The 21,770-nt window shown below is 44.0% G+C and overlaps 1 protein-coding gene across 1 annotated transcript; it reads left to right on the forward strand.

Annotated features, from left to right (window-relative positions):
• Nucleotides 1-1,765: 1,765 nt before the first annotated feature.
• On the forward strand, nucleotides 1,766-21,535 carry LOC109571807 (zinc finger protein 432-like). The gene is made up of 11 exons (XM_070770237.1): nucleotides 1,766-2,049; nucleotides 5,282-5,461; nucleotides 6,102-6,228; nucleotides 6,493-6,585; nucleotides 9,756-11,091; nucleotides 13,481-13,594; nucleotides 13,682-13,744; nucleotides 17,105-17,198; nucleotides 17,512-17,638; nucleotides 17,903-17,995; nucleotides 20,012-21,535. Exons 2-11 carry the CDS (start codon nucleotides 5,447-5,449, stop codon nucleotides 21,304-21,306), a joined length of 3,357 nt encoding a protein of 1,118 aa, XP_070626338.1. The 5' UTR covers nucleotides 1,766-2,049; nucleotides 5,282-5,446; the 3' UTR covers nucleotides 21,307-21,535.
• The last annotated feature ends 235 nt before the right edge of the window (nucleotides 21,536-21,770 follow it).

Here is a 21,770-nt window from a genome sequence, read left to right on the forward strand (position 1 = left end):
GCAAGACACTGTACTCCACACTGAAGATAAATCAGAGACCAACACGGGCAAGGGAATACCCCTTATGGATCTTACAGAATAGTGAAGAAGAGACAATCAATAGATACGATGTCACCAAGTGATAAGTCCTTTGAAGAAAAAGCCTAGTAATAATTTATTGGGTGTCCCAGGGGGAAAGTGAAAGTCACTCAGTCATATCTGATGTTACTGGAGTGGGTAGTCTATCCCTTCTCCAGGGAATCTTCCCGACCCAGGAATGGAACTGGGGTCTCTTGCATTGCAGGTGGATGCTTAACCAACTGAGCTATCAGGGAAGCTCCAGGTTGAGCTAGTGGTAAAGAACCCACCTGCCAATACAGGAGACATGCTGCTGCTGCTGCTAAGTCACTTCAGTCGTGTCCTACTCTGTGCGACCCCATAGACTGCAGCCCACCAGGCTCCCCCGTCCCTGGGATTCTCCAAGCAAGAACACTGGAGTGAGTTGCCATTTCCTTCTCCAATGCATGAAAGTGAAAAGTGAAAGTGAAGTCGCTCAGTCGTGTCTGACTCTTAGCGACCCCATGGACAGCAGCCTACCAGGCTCCTCTGTCCATGGGATGTTCCAGGCAAGAGTACTGGAGTGGGTTGCCATTGCCTTCTCCGGCAGGAGACATGAAACTCCAGTTAAATCCATGGGTGGGGAAAATCTCCTGGAGGAGAGCAAAGCAAGGAGTGGAACTCCACTGAAGCGACTTAGCACACATATGCATGCTTTAGTAATAATAGGGAAGGCTCTCCACCCCAAGCTTTTCTGGATACTATTTGAGCCAACACTGAAATACTAAAGGAAGCCCCCCATCATAATATTGGTAACTAGAGAATATTCCAGGACTGTTTCTTTTAACCATGGCCTGGTTTCACAACAGCCTGATTCACACTTAATTTTCACATTCTTTGCCGTAAATCTTGGGTTCTGTCCCCATCACCACCCTTCTGTTATGGCAGGATGGATTCAGGTTGAGCTTTTCCCATTGACTCCACACCATTAATGGCCTTACTTCTGGTGGCCTTTTCCTGAGCCCCAACCCCCAGTCACAACGTGGGTAGCCCCTGCCACTCCTTTCCCTCCTTAATGGCCAGCCCCATACTGTAGCAGTGTCTGGAAATCTTTTTTCTCTTCTTAAAATCAGCTTCCTGCAAGCTATTTTCCCTCCGGAAGCTCTCCTTGGAGTCCGTTTACCCAATGTATTTTCTTTTCTCTTTCTGGGAGTGTGTTCTTTGCTGCCGAGCCAACCAGTGAACTCCTACCTCTCTGGAATTTTTTTTTTTTTCATACAAAGTATAAAAATACGGATTTATACAAAAATTTATACAATTTACGTATGTAATTTATACAAATTGTATATTGTATATAATTGTATATAATTTTTACAGAAATTATATACAATTTATACAAAATACGGATAATACATGCCGAAGCCGTATTTACTTCCATGACTAGCCTTCTGAAAGCACCTTAGCCGGCATTATTTTTGCCTCATGAAGCTTGAGACTGAAAACGTACCTATTTTCTGCAAGAGTCGAAATGTGAGGAAATGAGAGAATTTCAGTGGCTCCTCACCCTCCAGGCCATCCCAGCTCCTGGCCTCCAAATCCATCCCTGGACTTTCCGTACGTCAGATGTGCCAACATGGCCGTCCCCTTGGGGGCCGTTGTGATCTGGGCGCAGACATATTGCCTGTCTAGGACGTAACGGAAGTTGGTTCATTGGCTCCAGTGACAGCTCAGATCCACCTCGGCAACCGTAGACAGGTCTAGACTTCAAAGCAGTTCACCGAAGTAGGAGGGCGTTTAGCTTCCCGTCGGTCTGGGGAAAATCTGTTTAGTGTGTGATTTTTGTGCCTGGATTTCCCCCCACCCCCCCCCCTTTTTTTTTTGTCGTCACAGTAGTGGTATTGTTTCGCCCAGGGTGATACGTGGACTTGGTGCTGTCTGGACCCTTGGGATTATCTCCAGAGGGCAGAGGCATACGGCAGAAGTGCCGAGGTGGTTATATGTAAGGGGAACCAGGTGGGTACTGGATTTGGGAACCAGACGCGGAGTTTGTCTGTGGTTTGCGTTGGGGGTGTCCTGGGGGTCAGTATGATTAGATTCTGTAGAGATCAGTGCTCTTCTTCCAGTTTTCAAGGCTTGGGGTTCTGTGGATCACTCCGATTGCAGGGTGTACAGGTGGCATTGACGACGATCGCAGTGTCCGATTCAGATTGGGGATTTAATTCGGGGCTCAGTGATGGCGGGGTGTGCCTGGGTCATCTCATAAGGGTGTCAGTACCAGGTTTCGGGTTCATAAAGAAGTGACAGAAGACCGTACATCCCAGGGCAATAGTTCCAAACCATCTATATTTTATCTTTTGTGTACGTGTGTTTTCTTTTTAAATTCATTGAAGTATAATTGGTTTACAACATTGTGAATTTCTACTGTATAGCAAGGTGATTCAGATATATATACACATTCTCTTTAATATTCTTTTTCATTATGATTTATGACAGGACATTGAATATAGCTCCCTGTGATGTACTGTAGGACCTTGGTTAGCCTAGTTGTTTAGCTTTTAATCGAGAAGTTGACTATAGAAGGAGAGACTGAGCCAGCAATGCCAATCTGTCTTATATTGTCTGTGCGGCTTTTGCACTGCAAAGATAGAGTATATCATGACAGAGACATTTTGGCTTGCAAATTTGAAAATCCGTGTGTACTTTTTGCAGAAAATATTTGTCAACACTTGCACTCACCTCCTAATAACGATATATTGCAACAGCACCATTACTTTGGAGAAGGAAATGGCAACCCGCTCCAGTATTCTTGCCAGGAGAATTCCATGGACAGAGGAGCCTCGCAGGCTACAGTCCCTGGGATGCAAAAAGTAGGACACGACTGAGCAACTAACACACACTGTTACTTACCTCCCTGACATACGTGAAAACTTTGTTCTTTGCTAACAGAATCTTCATTTTGCTTAATTATCTGGAAAGATGCCTTCTGGCAAGGTCATCCATGTATTCCCATGTATTGGGAAGTCCTGACTGGTCTTAGTCAATCATGTGGTTTGAGTTCCTATTGCTAGTGATTGAGTTAGTACTAAGAAAAGAGCTTATGTATATGGGGCGGTTCTAACCAGCTATGTATGTAGAAATGTGCTTTGGGGTTTCTAGAGAAGCATTTTTTTCTTTTAAAGAAGTAAGGCCTTGAATCTCTTTTCTCATATTGATAATGATATTGTTGAAAAGTTTTGGCCCTGTTTTCTAATGTTAACTTATTCTTTCAGGTTTTCTTTATGGTGTTGTAATTATTCATTCCTCATCATTATTATAGTTTTGCCTGTCTTCAACTGTATATATTTTTATACCACATCTTCCTTATCTGTTCATCTATTGATGGACACTTGGGTTGCATCTGTGTCTTGGCTATTGTAAGTAGTTCTGCTATGAACATTGGGATGCCTAAAGCTTTTCAAATTAGAGTTTTCTCCATATCATGCACTTTTTTTTAATGTCAGGCTCAATATTTGTGAGACTCAGTTATGTTCTTGCACATAGATGTACTCCCCCCCCGCCCCCACCGTGTAACAGGATTATGCAAATATATAAATATCCACATAGCAAATATTTTGTGGTTTGCATGCCACCGTTCTCTCGTGTATAAGTCTTTATTTTTGTTTTATTATCCTTGAAAGATGTAAAAGGTATTCTTAGCATGAAAGCTGAGCAAAGACTGTTGTTTTTCCATAGCATTCTATTGTTTGACTATATGATTTTCTGACTACTTGTGAAATTTGTGTTGCTTGCATTTCGGTTTGTTATGAATAATGTTACTATGGAGATTCATGACAGTGTCCTCCAGTTTAACCCATATTTTTGGAGGGAGGCCCCAGATTTTTGGAGGGATGTATTTCTTAGATGTATTCTTCAGAGTGAAGTTGCTTCTGGCTTGGTGAACACGTGGAGATGCAGGGAGAGTGACCCTCCTGTAGGGGGCACTTCTCACCCTTCCACACTTACCCTGTCCTGGGCAGGCACCTCTTCCATCTGCCTGTTCCTGAGTTACATCTTTTTGTAAGTAAATATAATACCTAAAATGTTTCTCTGAGTTCCGGGAGCCGTTCTAGCATATTTTTGTTTGTTTTGTTTTTGGCTGTGCCACACAGCATGTGGGATCTTAGTTTCCTGACCAGGGATGGAACCCACACCCCCTGCAGTAGAAGCACAGAGTCCTAGCCACTGGACCTCCACAAAATTCCCTCCTCTAGCAAATGAATCAACCCAAGGAGGGGGTCGTTGGACCCTGCGCTCTGTGGCCAGTTGCTTGGAAGCCCAGGTGACAGACTGGACTTGTGTTTGCACTTGAAGCAGAGGGTAGAGGCCAGTCTCACAGGACGGAGCCTTTAACTCATGAAATATGATATTATCTCCAGGTACATAGTGGCGGAATTGAGTTGAAGTGTAGGACATCCAGCTGGTGTTGTAGAATTGTTTCCTGATGTGTTAGAAAAAGAACTACGTATCAAATTGGTGTCAGAATCCCACCTTGTTGTGGATGAGTTTCTTGTTATTACACTTCCCTCTTCTGATAGCACCACAAACTGTGTTTTAAGAGAGTTGTTAGTGTTCATTATGACACTGGAGAGTACGTATGACATATAATTTTTGCTTGTTAAATTCTTATGTTAATTAGTACTTTTATACGTTCTTCTGACAACGTAGTCTTAGAGCACTTCAACTTCATTTATATATGATTATTTTGTATTTTAATTTCTTATGTATTTAAAACCTTCTAAGATATTACCAGTATTTTTTATAACAAAGCATTTCTGCTTTGAGCAGTATGGTAGTTTTCAAAATTAAGTGCATGTAGTCACGGGATGTATACAAATTTTTGAGTAGGTCCCTGACCGCACGTGGTTTAGAGGATAAGCAGCGCCTATCCCCCCATGTGGTCCCTTCTGTATAACTGAAGTGCCTGCGATTCTCCTGCTCCCAAGGCCTGCTGCTGGGTGAATCTCTTGTCCCTCGTCTCATTTGACAGTCATCCCACTTAAAGTTTGTGGAACAAAGGAACACTACCTCCGTCACAGTCAGAAGCTTAGGCTTTTTTGGCCAGAAGCATAAAATATTCTGGGGCTACCAGTAAAGGGACACTCGGCAATGCTGTGGGCATTGGGTTAAGATGAGCACCCAGGAGTAGCAATATCCTCTGGGCCCAGAGGAAATGTACCCTCAGCTTGAATTTTCTCTTCCACCCAAGGTCCTGAGTCCCCAGGAGCAAAAGAATCAGTCAAAAGAGGAAGAAGTTATAGGATTTGGTAGCAGCATTTTCTGGGGATATGCTTGGTTGAAGACAAGTTTCAGAACAGAAATTGAGAGCAGATCCACGTGATACATCGACAGTGTTTTCAGAGAACAGAGGAAAATGATCCAAGCCCAGGTGACTTCTGGTTTGTTTTATTCCTTCCTTTGTTCCCCAGTGGGTTTGTAGAAACCTGTAAAAAATCATTTTCGTTATTCTATAAAGTATAAATTTGTATATCTTTTCCTGTTATATATATACACACATATATATGTGAGAATGTAGTGTTTCTAGTTTAACAAGAAGATTTAGTTTTACATACTATCAGATCAGATCAGTCGCTCAGTCGTGTCCGACTCTTTGTGACCCCATGAATCGCAGCACACCAGGCCTCCCTGTCCATCACCAACTCCCGGAGTTCACTCAGACTCACGTCCATTCAGTCAGTGATGCCATCCAGCCATCTCATCCTCTGTCGTCCCCTTCTCCTCTCGCCCTCAATCCCTCCCAGCATCAGAGTCTTTTCCAATGAGTCAACTCTTCGCATGAGGTGGCCAAAGTACTGGAGTTCCAAGTTCCAATTGGATAAATGAATGGATGACTAACTACACAATTAGAGAATGTTGTATTAGGCATTTGCTTCTTTAATGATACATTAAAATAAAAGCCCTACTGGATACCTCAGTGCAGCCTGTAAAGTGGAAATGAGCAGAACACCTTTAACATTTCTTCCCTATCATCAAGATGACATCATCATTACACACCTCTCTTCTTACAGGAAACCCTCACATTTGACGATGTGGCCGTGGACTTCACGTGGGAGGAGTGGCAGCTCCTGGCCCCTGCTCAGAAGGCCCTGTACAGGGATGTGATGCTGGAGAACTATAGCAACCTGGTGTCTGCCGGTGAGGATGGCTCCCTTGGGTCACTGACCAGGTCCCCAGTCAGTGGCCTTTCCTTTCCAGCTTCTGAGAACTCTGGAGCATCTGTGATGCTCAGTGTCCTCTCTGGCCCAAGAGAAGTGGGTGTATTCTCTCTTCTCCTGTGAGAAAAGCCTTGACTCTGTAGGTTGTGAAATTGTTTTGGCCTCACATGTAGCATTCTGCTGTCTTCACAGACCCCAGGGCAAACTCACTGGGCCTAAATAGTCTGTCATTTCCCATGAACAGGTTTTCAAGCAAGCACACCAGAGGTAGTCTCCAAATTGGATCAAGGAGAACCATGGATGATGGATGATGAAACCCACTGTCAAACCCGTTCAGGTGAGTGAGAGACCAGCAGGGGGACAGGCTGTGGAAATGACCTTGTCAGAGAAGAGCCACAGCTGTGAGGGGGTTGGAGGATGGGTGAACAGTTCCTCCCTGCATTTCTCTCCCGGTATCAGAGAACTTTTCTTTGTAGGAGTTTCAGTTCAGTTCAGTCACTCAGTCGTGTCCGACTCTTTGTGACCCCATGGACGGCAGCACGCCAGGCCTCCCTCTCCATCACCAACTCCCGGAGTTCACTCAAACTCATGTCCCTTGAGTCGGTGATGCCATCCAACCATCTCATCCTCTGTCATCCCCTTCTCCTCCCACCTTCAATCTTTCCCAGCATCAGGGTCTTTTTAAATGAGTCAGTTCTTTGCATCAGGTGGCCAAAGTATTGTAGGAGTTTAGAGAAGAATGTATCCCTTTTTAGGAAATATTCTGTGTGTTCTGGGATCTGTTTCTTTATTTTACTGCCATCTTGATTTTTGTTTGCCTAGTGTTCTTTTTCCTACCATTTTCATATCTTTTCCGTCTCCATACTCTCCCACCTCATTTTCTATGAAATTCCCCCTTCCAGGACCTCTCGCCACAGAGAAGACTTTTTCTAAAAATGTTTGTTTTTGGCTGCGCTTTGTCTTCGTTGCTGCATGCTGGCTTTTCTCTACTTGCGGCGAGGGGCGCTACTCCCTAGTTTTGGTGCAGAGGCTTCTCATTGCAGTGGCTTCTCTTGTGGAGCACGGGCTCCAGAGCTCAAGAGCTTCAGTTGTTGCAGTTCCCAGGTGCTAGAGGACAGGCTTGATAGTTGTGGCCCACGGGCTTTGTTGCTCCCCAGCATGTTGGGTTTTCCCGGATCAGGGATCAAACTTGTGTCTCCTGCATTGGCAGGCAGTTTCTTTACCACTGAGCTACCAGTGAAGCCCTCCACAGAGAAAACTTTGAATTCCTCTCTGTCTGCTGCCGTCTACTGCCCCTTCCTGCTCCACTGTTCATATTGATTTCCTTTCTCACAACCATCCCATTGGATGCCGGCCCCAAAGTAGACTGGTCTTCACTGGGCCTTCTCTCCGCCCTGAGGTTTTACTAATGTTTTGCTTTCCCTTTTACTCAGTGATCTCTTGACCTTCCACGTTTTCTTCTTTCTAATAAGCTAACAAATTCCTTTGGCTCACTGGAGAAGACTCCCAAGTTGATACCTCCCCACTGTGATCCAGCACAGACTTGGTTCTGTACAATTTCCTCATCTCAATGGCAGCTCTCCTTAGTTCCTAGTAACTATCTGGTTGTGGATCATCTTCCCTCCCAGGAAACCCTACAAGTTAGCTTCTCCCTTACTCCTGTGCAGCCTCCATCCTGGCTAGTCAGACTTTACCTCCACTGTGGCCCCTTGCAGAGCTCTCCTCTGTAAAGGGCTCAGCTGTTCAGGATGAATTTTTAACTAGAAAATTATTTTAACATCCTGCATTCTTAGTTCCAGCCTCAACTCGATCATAATTCTTGCCTACTTCCAGTTAATTCCTTTGTATATTTACTAGTTTTGAAATTTCTTCTCATTTGTTGTAGACCTTACCATCACATTCACTCCCTGAAAGCTTTAATTTCTTTCCCCTGGTATCCTGATAAAATTAAGTACCAGGTAACCACATTCCCTTTCAGGACAAAAAAATTCTCTTTTCTGTGATCGTTATGACAGATCATCTTATTCACACAGAGATTTTCATCTTCCTAAACCGCCCAGTCTGTTCCATACATGGAATAGCTAGCTTTCTTGATTCCTTCCTCTATGAATTTTTTGATAGTGAAGTGTAAACTGGAACATTACAGCAGTCTGAGCCACTCAGACAGGAAAGAATTCACCTGCAAGGTAGTAGACCCAGGTTCAATCCCTGGGTTGGAAAGAGCCCTGGAGAAGGAAATGGCAACCCACTCCAACCCACTGGGAAGTTCCATGGACAGAGGAGCTTGCTGGGCTGCAGTCCGTGAGATTGCAAAGAGTTGGATACAACTGAGCAACTAACACACACACAAACACAGCAGTTGAAAAAACAGACCTAGAGCTTTTGTTCTAAGAGGATGAGACATGAATTTAATCAAAATTTATAATAAATAATATGTCTAGGTGGTGAAAAGTGCTGTGATGAAATTAAGTTGCCTAATGGACCAGTGTGAGCCAGGGCTCCTCCTTTAGGAAAGGGAGCAGCTCTCTGAGGTGCAGATTGTAACTTAGATGTGCTTGCAGTTGTCTGCTGTATAATTTTCTTTCTTTTTTCCCCTTCTTTTTAAAAATTTTTTGCCGAAAGACATGTGGAATCTTACTCAGATGCTAAAGAATCTGCCTGCAATGCGGGAGACCTGGGTTTGATCCCTGGGTTGGGAAGATGCCCTGGAGAAGGGAATGGCAACCCATTCCAGAATTCTGGCCTAGAGAATTCTATGGTCAGAGGAACCTGGCAGGCTCCAGTCCATGTGGTCGCAAAAGAGTTGAACACAGCTGAGCAACTAACATACCGGGGATTGAACCTAAGCCTCCTGTACTGGAAGCAAAGAGGCTTAATGGCTAAACTGCTAGGGAAGTCCCTGTGTCATTCTCTTCATTCCCCTCATGCCAACAACAACACAGGATCCATAGGGAGGCCTGTCTCCCTCCAAATTGAGCCAGATTTCCTCCACCTCTCTCCCTCTCCATCACTCCTTCCCACCACTTTTCACAGCCTGTAGCTGTTTTCCTCATGTTCTGTCTCTGCCCCACGAAGTGGTTTTATCCCGCTACAGCATGGGCTCTGTACACCTGTGAATGTGTGTGTGACTCCCCAACACTAGCACCATTCCTGGTCCACCATGGTCAGCAGTCAGGATCTGTGGACTGGATGAGTCCATATCACAATGTGGATAAGGTGCCCTGCAACCTCTGGGCTCCTTCTCACAGAACATTCTTGTATTTTACAGTCTCTGCATGTCTGCAAGGCTATTGTTTAGAAGGTATTCAAATCTGTACTTTTTCATTGTGAATTATCCAGCCCTGTGTTTTACACTAACTACTTTTTCCTTTTGACTGGTATGTGGCACTGTTCCAGTGTGCAGGGAACATTAAACATAGAATTTTATTTACACTTATAAAAACATCCCCATAAAGATTCCTCACATCAAGGTATTTTTAGGAAATTCATTTTTCTTCTCTTTCCTAGAAGTCTGGAAATTTGATGACCACCTGCTGGAGTACTTACAAAATGAGAGCATGGAGAAGAGACTAGAACAATGGCATGAACAGAACCCACTAGAAAATGCTGTTCATCAGAGCATAACTCATTTTCTGCTCAGGCAGCATCATGATGTGTTTGACTTACATGATAAATGTATGAAGTCAAATTTAACTTTACTTTCTCAAAACCTCAGCTATGAAATAAAGAGCTCCAATGAGCTTATTGGAGATGAGAAATCCTGTCGCCATGCTGACAGTGAACAGTTTCATCCTGAAATTAAATTCCCCCAAAGCCAAAAACTCATCAGCTCCAAATCCCCACTCAATGAGCATCAGAAAACTAAAAAAACAGAGAAGCCTCATGTATGTGGTGAATGTGGGAAAGCTTTCATCAAAAAGTCTTGGCTCACTGATCATCAGATAATTCACACAGGAGAGAAGCCCCATCGATGTAATCTTTGTGACAAAGCATTCTCTAGAAAATTCATGCTCACTGAACATCAGAGAACACACACAGGAGAGAAACCTTACCAGTGCACTGATTGTGGCAAAGCCTTCCTCAAGAAATCACGGCTCAATATACATCAGAAAACCCACACCGGAGAGAAACGGTATATCTGCAGTGACTGTGGAAAGGGCTTCATCCAGAAGGGAAATCTCATTGTCCATCAGCGAATTCACACAGGTGAGAAACCTTACACATGCAATGAATGTGGAAAAGGCTTCATCCAGAAGACCTGCCTCATTGCCCATCAGAGATTTCACACGGGAAAGACTCCTTTTGTGTGTAGTGAGTGTGGAAAATCCTGTTCCCAGAAGTCAGGTCTCATTAAACATCAAAGAATTCACACAGGAGAGAAACCCTTTGAATGCAGTGACTGTGGGAAAGCCTTCACTACAAAGCAAAAGCTCATTGTCCATCAAAGGACTCACACGGGAGAGAGACCTTATACCTGCAATGAGTGTGGGAAAGCTTTTGCCTACATGTCTTGCCTTGGTAAACATAAGAAAATACACACAAGAGAGAAACCTGGAGATGCAATCAAGGGGGAGAATCCTGCCTCACAGACAAGTGATGCCATGCGGGAGAAGAGCCTTGTTAACCTGGTGGCTGTGCAGGTGCCTTCCATGGCCCTTCAGCCGTCAGTCAACATCAGTGGACTCCTAGCAAATAGGAACGTCCTCATAACGGGACCACCCGTGGGCAGGTGTGCACCCGCAGGAGATGACAGAGGGTCTGCAGAAGACAGAACCCTTAAGAACGCAGTGAGCATGGTTGTGCCTTCGGTGGTCAATTATGTTTTATTTTGTGTCACAGAAAACCCCTAGAAAAAAACTCAAGACATACTATGTGTAAAAGTTAGAAATCATTGAGCAAAAATTTCTAGGTCAAATGGTGGCTGAAAAGTTTATACTGAGAGAAACTGTATAAATGCTGAGACCAGGAACCCATGATATACTCATCCAGTTAAATATATGCGTTGATACTGAGGCATAATCTGATGTTAATCCAAACACAAACACATCAATTGTTCTGTTGTGTCAGTTGAATGAAGGAAGGAAGCCTGAGTCCAACTAAGTGGAAGAAATAAGTAGGTGAAGTTTTTAAGCATACAATTTGTATGTGGAAGGTTCCTGTGAACAAACAGGGCTAATACTGGTTTGGTGGGCTATGGGATATGTATATGTGTGTGTGTATATATATATCAGTTCTGTTTCTCCAGGGCAAGGTGAAGGATTGACTGAAAACTGGGATGTCTACCTTAAACTCTAAGAAATTTTATATTATGCAGAGGGATTTAGATCGAGCCAGTTTGCTTGAGTCTTAGATTGAGTCATTTTATTCATTTACTGAGTATTTGTTGAGTACTTCCCTTTTTATTGGGTCCCGTCCTAGTAGCTGAGGATACAGTGGTGATTAAGCCCATGAAAAAACCCGTGGTCTCCTAGAGAGAGCTTTGAGGTAACTATTATTTTTAAGTAGTACATCAGCTAATCTGTTAATAGTAAGAGGATGTAAATACATACACTAAACGAAATAGATATTTTCATAGTTCCTTCCAGTTAACATAATAGAAGACCATCACTTGGATAGCATATAGAAACAGAAATTCATTTCTCACAGTTCTGGAAGCTACAAAGTCCCAGATTAAGGGGCCTGCAGATTTAGTATCTCCCATCCAAGTACTAAGGAGGCCTGATCCTCTGAGCTTTTCAGCTCAAATGAGATCAGCACATTCAGGGTATTACAGCTATAGACAGACTTGGTATCTAATGAGGGCTCCTGGTTCATAGAAGATGGTCATCCCATTGTATCCTCATGTTGGGGAAAGGGCAAAGCGGGGGTGGGTTCTCTTCTATAAAGGCACTATTCCCAATCATGAGGGTTCCACTCTTTGGACCCAGTTGCCTCTTAAATGCCCACTTCTTAATACCATTCTATTTTGTTTTTAATATTTTAATTTTATTGGAATATGGTTGATTTACAATGCTGTGTTAGTTTCAAGTGTACAGCAAAGGATTCAGTTATACATATACATGATTCCCTGGTGGCTCAGACAGTAAAAAATCTACTGCTATGCAGGAGGCCCAGGTTCAATCCCTGAATCGGGAATTTCCCTTGGAGGACAGCAGCAACCCACTCTAGTATTCTTGCCTGGAGTATCCCATGGACAGAGGAGCCTGGTGGGCTACAGTACAGTCCACCGGGGTGGCACAGACTCAGACACAACTGAAGCGAGATAGCACACATGCATGGATGCTTTGGTAATAATGCGGGAGGTTCCCCATCCCAAGCTTTTCTGGATATAATTTGAACTAAGACTTAAGTACTAACGGGAGTTAGTACTTAATATAGGTAACTAGAGAATATTCCAGGACTGTTTCTAGTGATTGTATTTGACAGCCTTCCTGCCTCAGATTCTCTGAGAAACTTAATGCAAATATCCTAGCCATGTCCCCCAGCTCTGAAACCAGAACCTTTGGGGCTACAATTGAGGACCCCTCATTTTTAACAACGGCCTGAGGCATACTTAATTTTGATGTTCTTTGCCCTAAATTTTGGGTTACTGTCCCCATCACCACGCTCACATTGTGGTGGGATGGATTCAAGTCGAGCTTTTTCCATCGACTCCACACCATTAATGGCCTCACTTCTGGCGGCCTTTTCCCCAGCCCCCACCCCCAGTCACAACTTGGGTAGTCCCTGCTGCTCTTTGCGCTGTTAATGGCCAGCCCCATACTGTACAGCTCCTGGAAATTGTTTTCTGTTCTAAAAAAACAGCTTCCTGCAAACTATTTCCCTCCGTGGTGTCCGTTTACCAGATGTATTGTTTTCCCTTTCTGGGAGTGCATCTCCGCTGCCAATTGGACGATTGAACTCTTACCTTTCTGTTTGGATTTTTTTTTTTTTTTTTTTTAAATACAAAGTGTATAATACACACCGTGGCCTTTTACTTCCCTCCCTAGCAGGCTTGAAAGCACCTTAGTCTGCATCAGTTTTGTCTTGGGAAGCCTGAGACTGAAAATGTACCTATTTTCTGCAAGAATCGAAGTGCCAGGAAATGAGAGAAGTTCAGTGGCTTCTCCCCCTCCAGGCATCCCCAGCTTCTGGGGCACAAACGCGTCCCTGGGTATTCTGTACGTCAGGTGTGCCAACATGGCTGCTCCCAAGGGGCCGCGGTGAGCTGGGCGCAGACATTGCTTCTCTAGGACGTACCGGAAGTCGGGCCTCAGCGCCTACACGCCCCAGATCCACCTCGGCTTCCGTAGACAGTTTTGGAGGTCAAAGCAGTTCGCGGAAGCACGACGCTGTTTAGGCGGATGGTCAGTCTGAGGAATATCAGGTTAGCATGCAATTTTTGTCACTGGAATTTGTTGTTGTTGTTACAGTGGTGGTATTTTTTCTTCCAGGGTGATAGAGGACTTCGTGCCGTCTGGACCCATGAGATTATTGCCAGAGGGCAGAGGGGGAGGGTAGAAATGCCGAGGTGGTTATATTTAAGGGGAACCAGGTGGGTACCGGATTTGTGGAGAACCAGAAGTGGAGTTTGTCTGTGGTTTGGATTGGGAGCGTGTCCTGTGAATCAGTGTAATTAGATTGTGTAGAGATCAATACTCTTCCAGTTGTCAGACCTTGGGGTTTTGTAGATTACTTGGCTTGCAAGGTGTACATGTGTTGAAGAAACCAGTGATGGAGAAACCAAGCACCGCACTCTGAGTTGGAGAACTCAGGTTTACTAAGCAGGTGGGCCCAGAGGAGTTAACACTTCAAGCTCTGAGCCATAAACAAGGGGTTTATAGAGTTTTTATAGACAGACTATAGTAGGCAACATTAGCTGCTAATGCTAAGCTGCTAAGTCACTTCAGCTGCTAATAGGGTGGTTTAAACTAAGGGGTTTCGCGCGCGCGGGAACAGCGGTCAAGACGGGGAGGGGGATGCCTGACCTTTACAGGGACAGGCATGATTAAGCAGGATTGCAGGGGCCGGGCAATTGCAAAGAGCAGGACAAGGGTAAGTGAGATAAGCTCCAGTTCCTAGTATTGTAAATCCCCACTTCCTGAGACTACGTGACCTGTGATCCAAACTTTGCAAGGAGCAAGCAGAGGCAGAACAAGCAGGAGGTTATGTAAAATTTTAACTTTTCCTCTTCGGTGACAACGATCGCAGTATTGGATTCAGGTTAGGGATTTAATTCGGGGCTCAGTGGTGGGCGGGGACTGGGTCATCACATGAGGGTGTCTGGCCCAGGTTTTGGGTTAATAAGGAAGTGTGTAGTGTAGTCAGTATCCGGTACAGAGAGGTGTGTGATGGTTGAAGAGTTGGACGCCAAGGATGGTTGTGTTGGTAGTTGAGTTGAGGTTCCAGTTTCTGCTGGTGCGACAGAAGACTCTACATCCCAGGGCAGTAGTTCCAAACCATCTGTATTTTAGCTTTTTTTGTGTGTGTTTTTCTTTTTAAATTTGCTGAAGTATAGTTGATTTACAATGATAGGTTAATTTCTACTGTACAGCAAGGTGATTCAGTTACACACATATATATACATTCTCCTTGATATTAATTTCCATTATGATTTATGACAGGACATTGAATATAGTTCCTTGTGCTGTACTGTAGGACCTGGTTTAGCTTTTAATCGAGGAGTTGACTACAGGACGAGAGGCTGAACCAGCAAAGCCAATCTGTTTTTGTACCGCCTGTGCTGCTTTCACATCGCAAAGGCAGAATATAGTCGTGACAGATATTCTGGCCTGCAAATTTGAAAATCTGTCTGTTCTTTTTTGCAGAAAATATTTGTCAACACCTGCACTCACCTCCTAATATCGGTATATTGCAACAGCACCATTACTTACCTCCCTGACATACGTGAACGTTAGCATACATTATTTGGTAACAGAATCTTCTTTTTGTTTAATCATCTGGCAAGGTGACCTTTGGCAAGGCCACCCATATCCCAGTTTACTAGGAAGTCCTGGCTGGTCTTAGTCAATCGTGTATTTCAAGTTCCCATTGCCAGTGATTGAGTTAGTACTAAGAAATGAGCTTGGGCATTTCTAACCAGCTATGTATGTAGATGTCCTTTGGGGTTTCTAGGGGAGCATTTTTTCTTTCAAATAAGTATCATTTCATGTTGATAATGATATTGCTGAAAAATATCGGCCCAATTTTCTAATGTTAACTTATTCTTTCGCATTTTTCTTTATGGTGTTATAATTATTTATTCCTCATTATAGTTTATTTAGTTTTTTCTATTTTCAACTGTGTATATTTATACAGCACATCTTCTTTATCTGTTCATCTCTTGAAGGACACTTGGGTTGCATCTGTGTCTTGGCTATTATATTTTAGTTCTGCTGTGAACATTGGGATGCCTGTATCTTTTCAAATTAGAGTTTTCTCCACATCATGCTTTTTTTTTTTTTTTTTTTTTTAATGTCAGGGTCAATATTTGTGAGAATCATTCATGTTTTTGCACATAGGTATACTTTTTTTCCCCCCTGTGTAACAGGGTCAGGCAAATATTAAATATCCACATAGTAAATATTTTGGGGTTTCCATGCCACCATTCTCTCACATATACTTCTTTATTTTTGTTTTATAGCCCTTGAGAAATGTAAAAGGCATTTTTAGCTTGAAGCTGAGCAAAGACTGTACTTTTCCAATATTATTCTGTTGTTTGAATATATGATTTTCCGACTATTTATGAAATGTGTGTTGTTTACATTTTGGTTTATTATGAATAATGTTACTATGGAAATTCATGACAGTGTTCTCTTGTTCAACCCAGATTTTTGGAGGGATGTTATTTCTTAGATGTGTTCCTCAGAGTGAAGTTGCTTCTGGCTTGAACATGTGGAGATGCAGGAAGAGTGACCCTCCTGTAGGGGGCACGCCTCACCCTTCCACACATACCCTGTCTTGGGAACCTCTTCCATCTACCTGTTCCTCAGTTATAAAGTTATTTATGTTTTTTTTTTTAAATAAATATAGAACCTAAAATATTTATCTGAGTTTTATGAGGTGTTCTAGCATCTAGTTTCTGTTATTACATTTCCCTCTTCTGATAGCGCCACAGTCTATGTGCTTTAAGAGAATTGTTAGTGTGCATTATGACACTGAAGAGTATGTACCACATATAATTTTTGTTTGTCAAATTCTTGTTAATTTGTACTTTTGTGCTTTCTTCTGGACAATATAGTAGTTTTAGAGCACTTCAAATTTAATTATGTATGATTATTTTGTATTTTAATTTTTATGTATTTGAAACCTCCTAAGATATTACCATTATCGCTTATAAGAAAGCGTTTCTGGTTTGACCAGTGCATTGGTTTTCAAAATGAGTGCACATGCTCACGGGGCATATAAGAACATTTGACGAGGTCCCTGAGTACACATTGTTTAAAGGAAACAGTGCTCAGGACCTCTCCTGCCATGTGGTCCCTTTTGTATACAGAGCCACTTGTGATTCTCATGCCCCTGAGGCCTGCTGCTGTGATGGATCTCGATTCCCTCATCTCCTTTGACTGTCACACCACTTCAAGTTCACAGAATAAAAGAATATATCACCAGCACAGTGAGAAGCTTAGACTTCTTGGCCAGAGGAATAAACTCTTCTGGGCCAGCAAACGAAGGGACACTCAGCAATGCTGTGGGTCTTGGGCTAAGGTGAGCACCCAGGAGCAGCGATAGCATCTGAGCCCAGAGAAAATGTACCCTCAGCTTGAATTTTCTCCTCCACCCAAGGTCCTGAGTCCCCAGGAGTGAAATAATCAGTTGAAGGAGGAAGAAGTTACAGATTTGGTGGCAGCATTTTCTTGGGATATGCTTGGTTGAAGACAAGTTTCAGAACAGAAATTGAGAGCAGATCCACGAGACACATCAATGGTACCAGGTGTTTTCAGAGAACAGAAGAAAATGATCCAGGCCCAGGTGACTTTTGATTTCTTTTATTCTTTCCTTTGTTCCCTAATGGATTTTTAGAGGCCTGTAAAAAATCACTTTCATTATTCCATAAAGTATAAATTTGTGTATCTTTTCATGTCATATATATATGTGTGTGTATATACATACACATATATTAGAGAATATTGTATTCAGCATTTGCTTCTTTAATGATACATGAAACTAAAAACCCTACTGGATATTTCAGTGCAGCCTGTAAAGTGGAAATGAGCAGAACACCCTTAACATTTCTTCCATATCATCAAGATGACATCATCATCACACACCTCTCTTCTTACAGGAAACCCTCACATTTGACGATGTGGCCGTGGACTTCACGTGGGAGGAGTGGCAGCTCCTGGCCCCTGCTCAGAAGGCCCTGTACAGGGATGTGATGCTGGAGAACTATAGCAACCTGGTGTCTGCCGGTGAGGATGGCTCCCTTGGGTCACTGACCAGGTCCCCAGTCAGTGGCCTTTCCTTTCCAGCTTCTGAGAACTCTGGAGCATCTGTGATGCTCGGTGTCCTCTCTGGCCCAAGAGAAGTGGGTGTATTCTCTCTTCTCCTGTGAGAAAAGCCTTGACTCTGTAGGTTGTGAAATTGTTTTGGCCTCACATGTAGCATTCTGCCGTGTTCACAGACCCCAAGGCAAACTCACTGGGCCTAAATAGTCTGTCATTTCCCATGAACAGGTTTTCAAGCAAGCACACCAGAGGTACTCTCCAAATTGGATCAAGGAGAACCATGGATGATGGATGATGAAATCCACTGTCGAACCCATTCAGGTGAGTGAGAGACCAGCAGGGGGACAGGCTGTGGAAATGACCTTGTCAGAGAAGAGCCACAGCTGCGAGGGGATTGGAGGCTCTGTCCATCTGTCTCCTGATGTTATGCTCCCCCAGGCAAGATACTGGATGGAGTTAGCCATTCACTTCTCCAGGGTTCTCCCCAACCCAAGGATTGAACCTGCGTCACTTATATCTTCTGAATTGGCAGGTGGATTCTTTAATGCTAAAGCCACCTGGGAAGCCCTAACTGTTGCCTACTTCCAGTTAATTCCTTTGTGTATGTACTAGTTTTGAACTTTCTTCTCATTTGTTGTAGACCTTAACATTGTATTCCTGAAGGCTTTCATTTCTTTCCCCTCATATCCTGATAACATTAAGTCCCAGGTAACCATGTTCCCTATTATGACATAAAAATTCTCCTTTCTGTGATCATCATGACATATCATCTTATTCCCAGAGATTTCTGTCTTATTCCTAAACCTCCCAGTCTGTTTCATATGTGGGACTGCTTCCTTGATTCCTTCCTCTATGAATTTTTTTGATAATCTATTGTAAACTGGGATGTTATAGCAGCTGAGAAAACTAATAGCCTGAGAGCTTTCATTCTAAGAGGATGAGACATAAGTTTAATCAAAATCTAAAATAAATAATATGACCAGGGGGTGAAAACAGCTGTGATGGAATTAAATTGTGTCATGGACCACTGTGAGCTGGGGCTCCTCTTTTAGGAAAGGGAGCAGCTTTCTGGGATGTAGGATGTAACTTAGATGTGGTTGCAGTTCTCTGCTGTGTCATTTTCTGTTTTTTTTTTTTTTCCTTAAAATTTTTTTTTTGGCCATATGACATATGGGATCTTACTCAGATGGTAAGGAATCTGCTTGTGATGCTGGAATGATCCCCTGGAGAAGGAAATGGCTACCTACTCCTGTATTCTTGCCTGGAGAATTCTATGGACAGAGAAACCTGGTGGGCTATAGTCCACGGAGTCGCAAAGAGTCATGGACATGACTGAGCAACTCACACACGGTGGATTGAACCCGAGCCCCCTGTACTGGAGGCGCAGTGTCTTAACTGCTAAACCACCAGGGAAGTCGCTGTATCATTTTCTTCATTCCCCCTCCCAGCAACCCCAGTGCTGGATCCACAGGGAGGCCTATCTTCCTCCAAATTGAGCCTGGATTTCCTCCACCCCTCTCCCTCTTCATTGCTCCTTCCCACCAGTTTTCACAACTTACAGCTGTCTTCTTCGTGTCCTGTCTCTGCCCTGTGAAGTGGTTTGACCCCACTACAGCATAGGCTCTGTGCACCTGAGGAGTACGTTTGTGACTCCCCAGCACTAGCACCATTCCTGGTCCACTGTGGACATCAGTCAAGACCTGTGGACTGAATGAGTCCATCCGTCACAATGTAGATGAGGTGGCCCTGCAGCCTGCAGTCTCCTGCTCACAGGAGATTGCTTGTATTTTACAGTATTTAGACAGTTATCAAATCTGTCTTTATTCATTATGACTCTTTTTCCCCCCCAGCATATGAAGAATATTAAACACAGAGCTTTATTTACACTCATACTGTAGGCTCATCACTAAAAAGACATCTCACATCGAAGTATTGTAAAAAATACCTCTATTCTGGGACTCCCCTGGCGGTCCATGGGTTGGGACTGTGCACTTCCGCTGCAGAGGTGCAGGTTTGATCTCTGGTTGGGGAACTAAGATCCCACGTGTGTATTAGTTGCTCAGTCCTGACTGACTCTTGGCGACCCCATGGACTGCAGCCTGCCAGGCCTCTCTGTCCATGGGATTCTCCTGGCAAGAATACTGGAGTTAGCTGCCATTTGCTTTTCCAGATATTCCCAACCTGGGGATCACACTGGCGTCTCCTGCATTGCAGGCAAGTTCTCTACCACTGAGCCATCAGGGAAGCCCCAAGATCTCACATGCCACAAGGAAAAAAAAAACACCTTTTATTCCAGATCTAAAAGATAGAGGAATTCATTCTTCTTTTCTTTCCTAGAAGTCTGGAAAGTTGATGGCCACCTGCTGGAACACTTACAAAAGAAGAGAGTGGAGAAAAGACTAGAACAATGGCTTGAACAGAACCCACTGGACAATTCTGGTCATCAGAGCAGAGCTCTGTTCAGGCACAATCATGATGTGTTTGACTTACATGGAAGAAGCATGGCATCAAATTCAAGTTTACTCTCCGAGAGTCTGAACTGTGAAATAAAGAGACCTGCTGAGCCTCCTGCAGATGGGAAATCCTGCCCCTATGCTGACAGGGAACCATTTCATCCTGAACTCCTCAGCGCTAAGTCCCAACTCATGGAGCATCAGCACACTAAACAAATGAAGAAGTCTCATGTGTGCAGTGAATGTGGGAAAGCATTCGTCAAGAAGTCTTGGCTCGCTGATCATCAGAATCTTCACACAGGAGAGAAGCCCCATCGATGTAACCTCTGTGGGAAAGCCTTCTTCAGAAAGTTCCAGCTCACTGAGCACCAGAGGATGCACATGGGGGACAAACCTTACGAGTGCACCGAGTGTGGCAAAACCTTCCTCAAGAAATCAGGGCTCAATGTGCACCAGAGAACCCACACGGGAGAGAAACCATTTATTTGCAGTGAGTGTGGCAAGGGCTTCATCCAGAAGGGAAACCTCGTGGTCCATCTGCGGATCCACACAGGCGAGAAACCTTACACGTGCACCGAGTGTGGGAAAGGCTTCACCCAGAAGACGTGTCTCATGGCACACCAGCGGATTCACACTGGCACGAGTCCCTTTGTGTGTGGCGAGTGTGGGAAGACGCTTTCCCAGAAAATGGGTCTCATCAAGCACCAGAGGACTCACACGGGAGAGAAGCCCTTTGAATGCAGCCACTGTGGGAAGGGCTTTATCGAGAAGCCACAGCTCGTGATACACCAGAGGATCCACACGGGGGAGAAACCCTACAGATGCAGCAAGTGTGGGAAATCATTCAGAGGGAAGTCGGTCCTCAATAAACACCTGAAAACTCACTCAGTCAAGAAACTCCCTCCCTCAGTGAAGTCCCCCCAGAGCAGTGTCGTTCTCCAGGAGAAAAACCTGAACACAGTGACAATGCACCTGCCTCCTCTGGCCCCTCAGTTGCCAGTCGGCATCAGTGGGCTCCTGGCTAACAGGAGCACGGTCTTAGTGGGACAGCCTGTGACCCGATGGTTACCCACTGGAGACAACAGGGGCCTGGCCCAGGAGAGGACCCTTATGAACTCAGTGAATGTGGTCGTGCCTTCAGTGGTCAATTACATTTTATTTTATGTCACCGGAAACTAGTAGGAAAAAACAAAACACATTGAGGAAAAGGGTTGAGCAAAAATTTCTAGCTCAGACGGTGGCTGAAAGTATACACCATAAGAAATTGTATGAGTGTGGAGACTGGACGGGCATAATGTTCTCATCCAGTTAAATATATGCATTGGTACAGAGGAATAATATCATGTTAACCCAACAGATACACTTCAGTTGTTCTACTGTGCTGAATAAATGAAGGAAGGTAAGGTAAGGTGTGCGTTGTTAGCCATGTCTGACTCTTTGTGACCCCATAGACTGTAGCCCCCCAGGTTCCTCTGTCCATGGGATTTCCCAGGCAAGAATACTGGAGTGGGTTGCCATTTCCTTCTCCAGGGGATCTTACTGACCCAGGAATCGAACCCACGTCTCCTGTGTTTTCTACATTGCAGGCGTATTCTTTATCTGCTGAACCATTAGGAAAGCAAATGAAGGAAGCCTGAATTCAA

The sequence above is a fragment of the Bos indicus genome, chromosome 18 (genome assembly GCF_029378745.1).
Source record: "Bos indicus isolate NIAB-ARS_2022 breed Sahiwal x Tharparkar chromosome 18, NIAB-ARS_B.indTharparkar_mat_pri_1.0, whole genome shotgun sequence".
Taxonomy (NCBI): Eukaryota; Metazoa; Chordata; class Mammalia; order Artiodactyla; family Bovidae; genus Bos; species Bos indicus.

What these genes read in the sequence shown, in the direction of transcription:
- LOC109571807 (XM_070770237.1), top strand. An exon ending in CGACGCTGTTTAGGCGGATG is followed by an intron (nt 13,595 to 13,681) that starts GTCAGTCTGAGG and finishes TTTTTCTTCCAG; the next exon opens with GGTGATAGAGGACTTCGTGC. An exon ending in AGAAAATGATCCAGGCCCAG is followed by an intron (nt 17,199 to 17,511) that starts GTGACTTTTGAT and finishes CTCTTCTTACAG; the next exon opens with GAAACCCTCACATTTGACGA.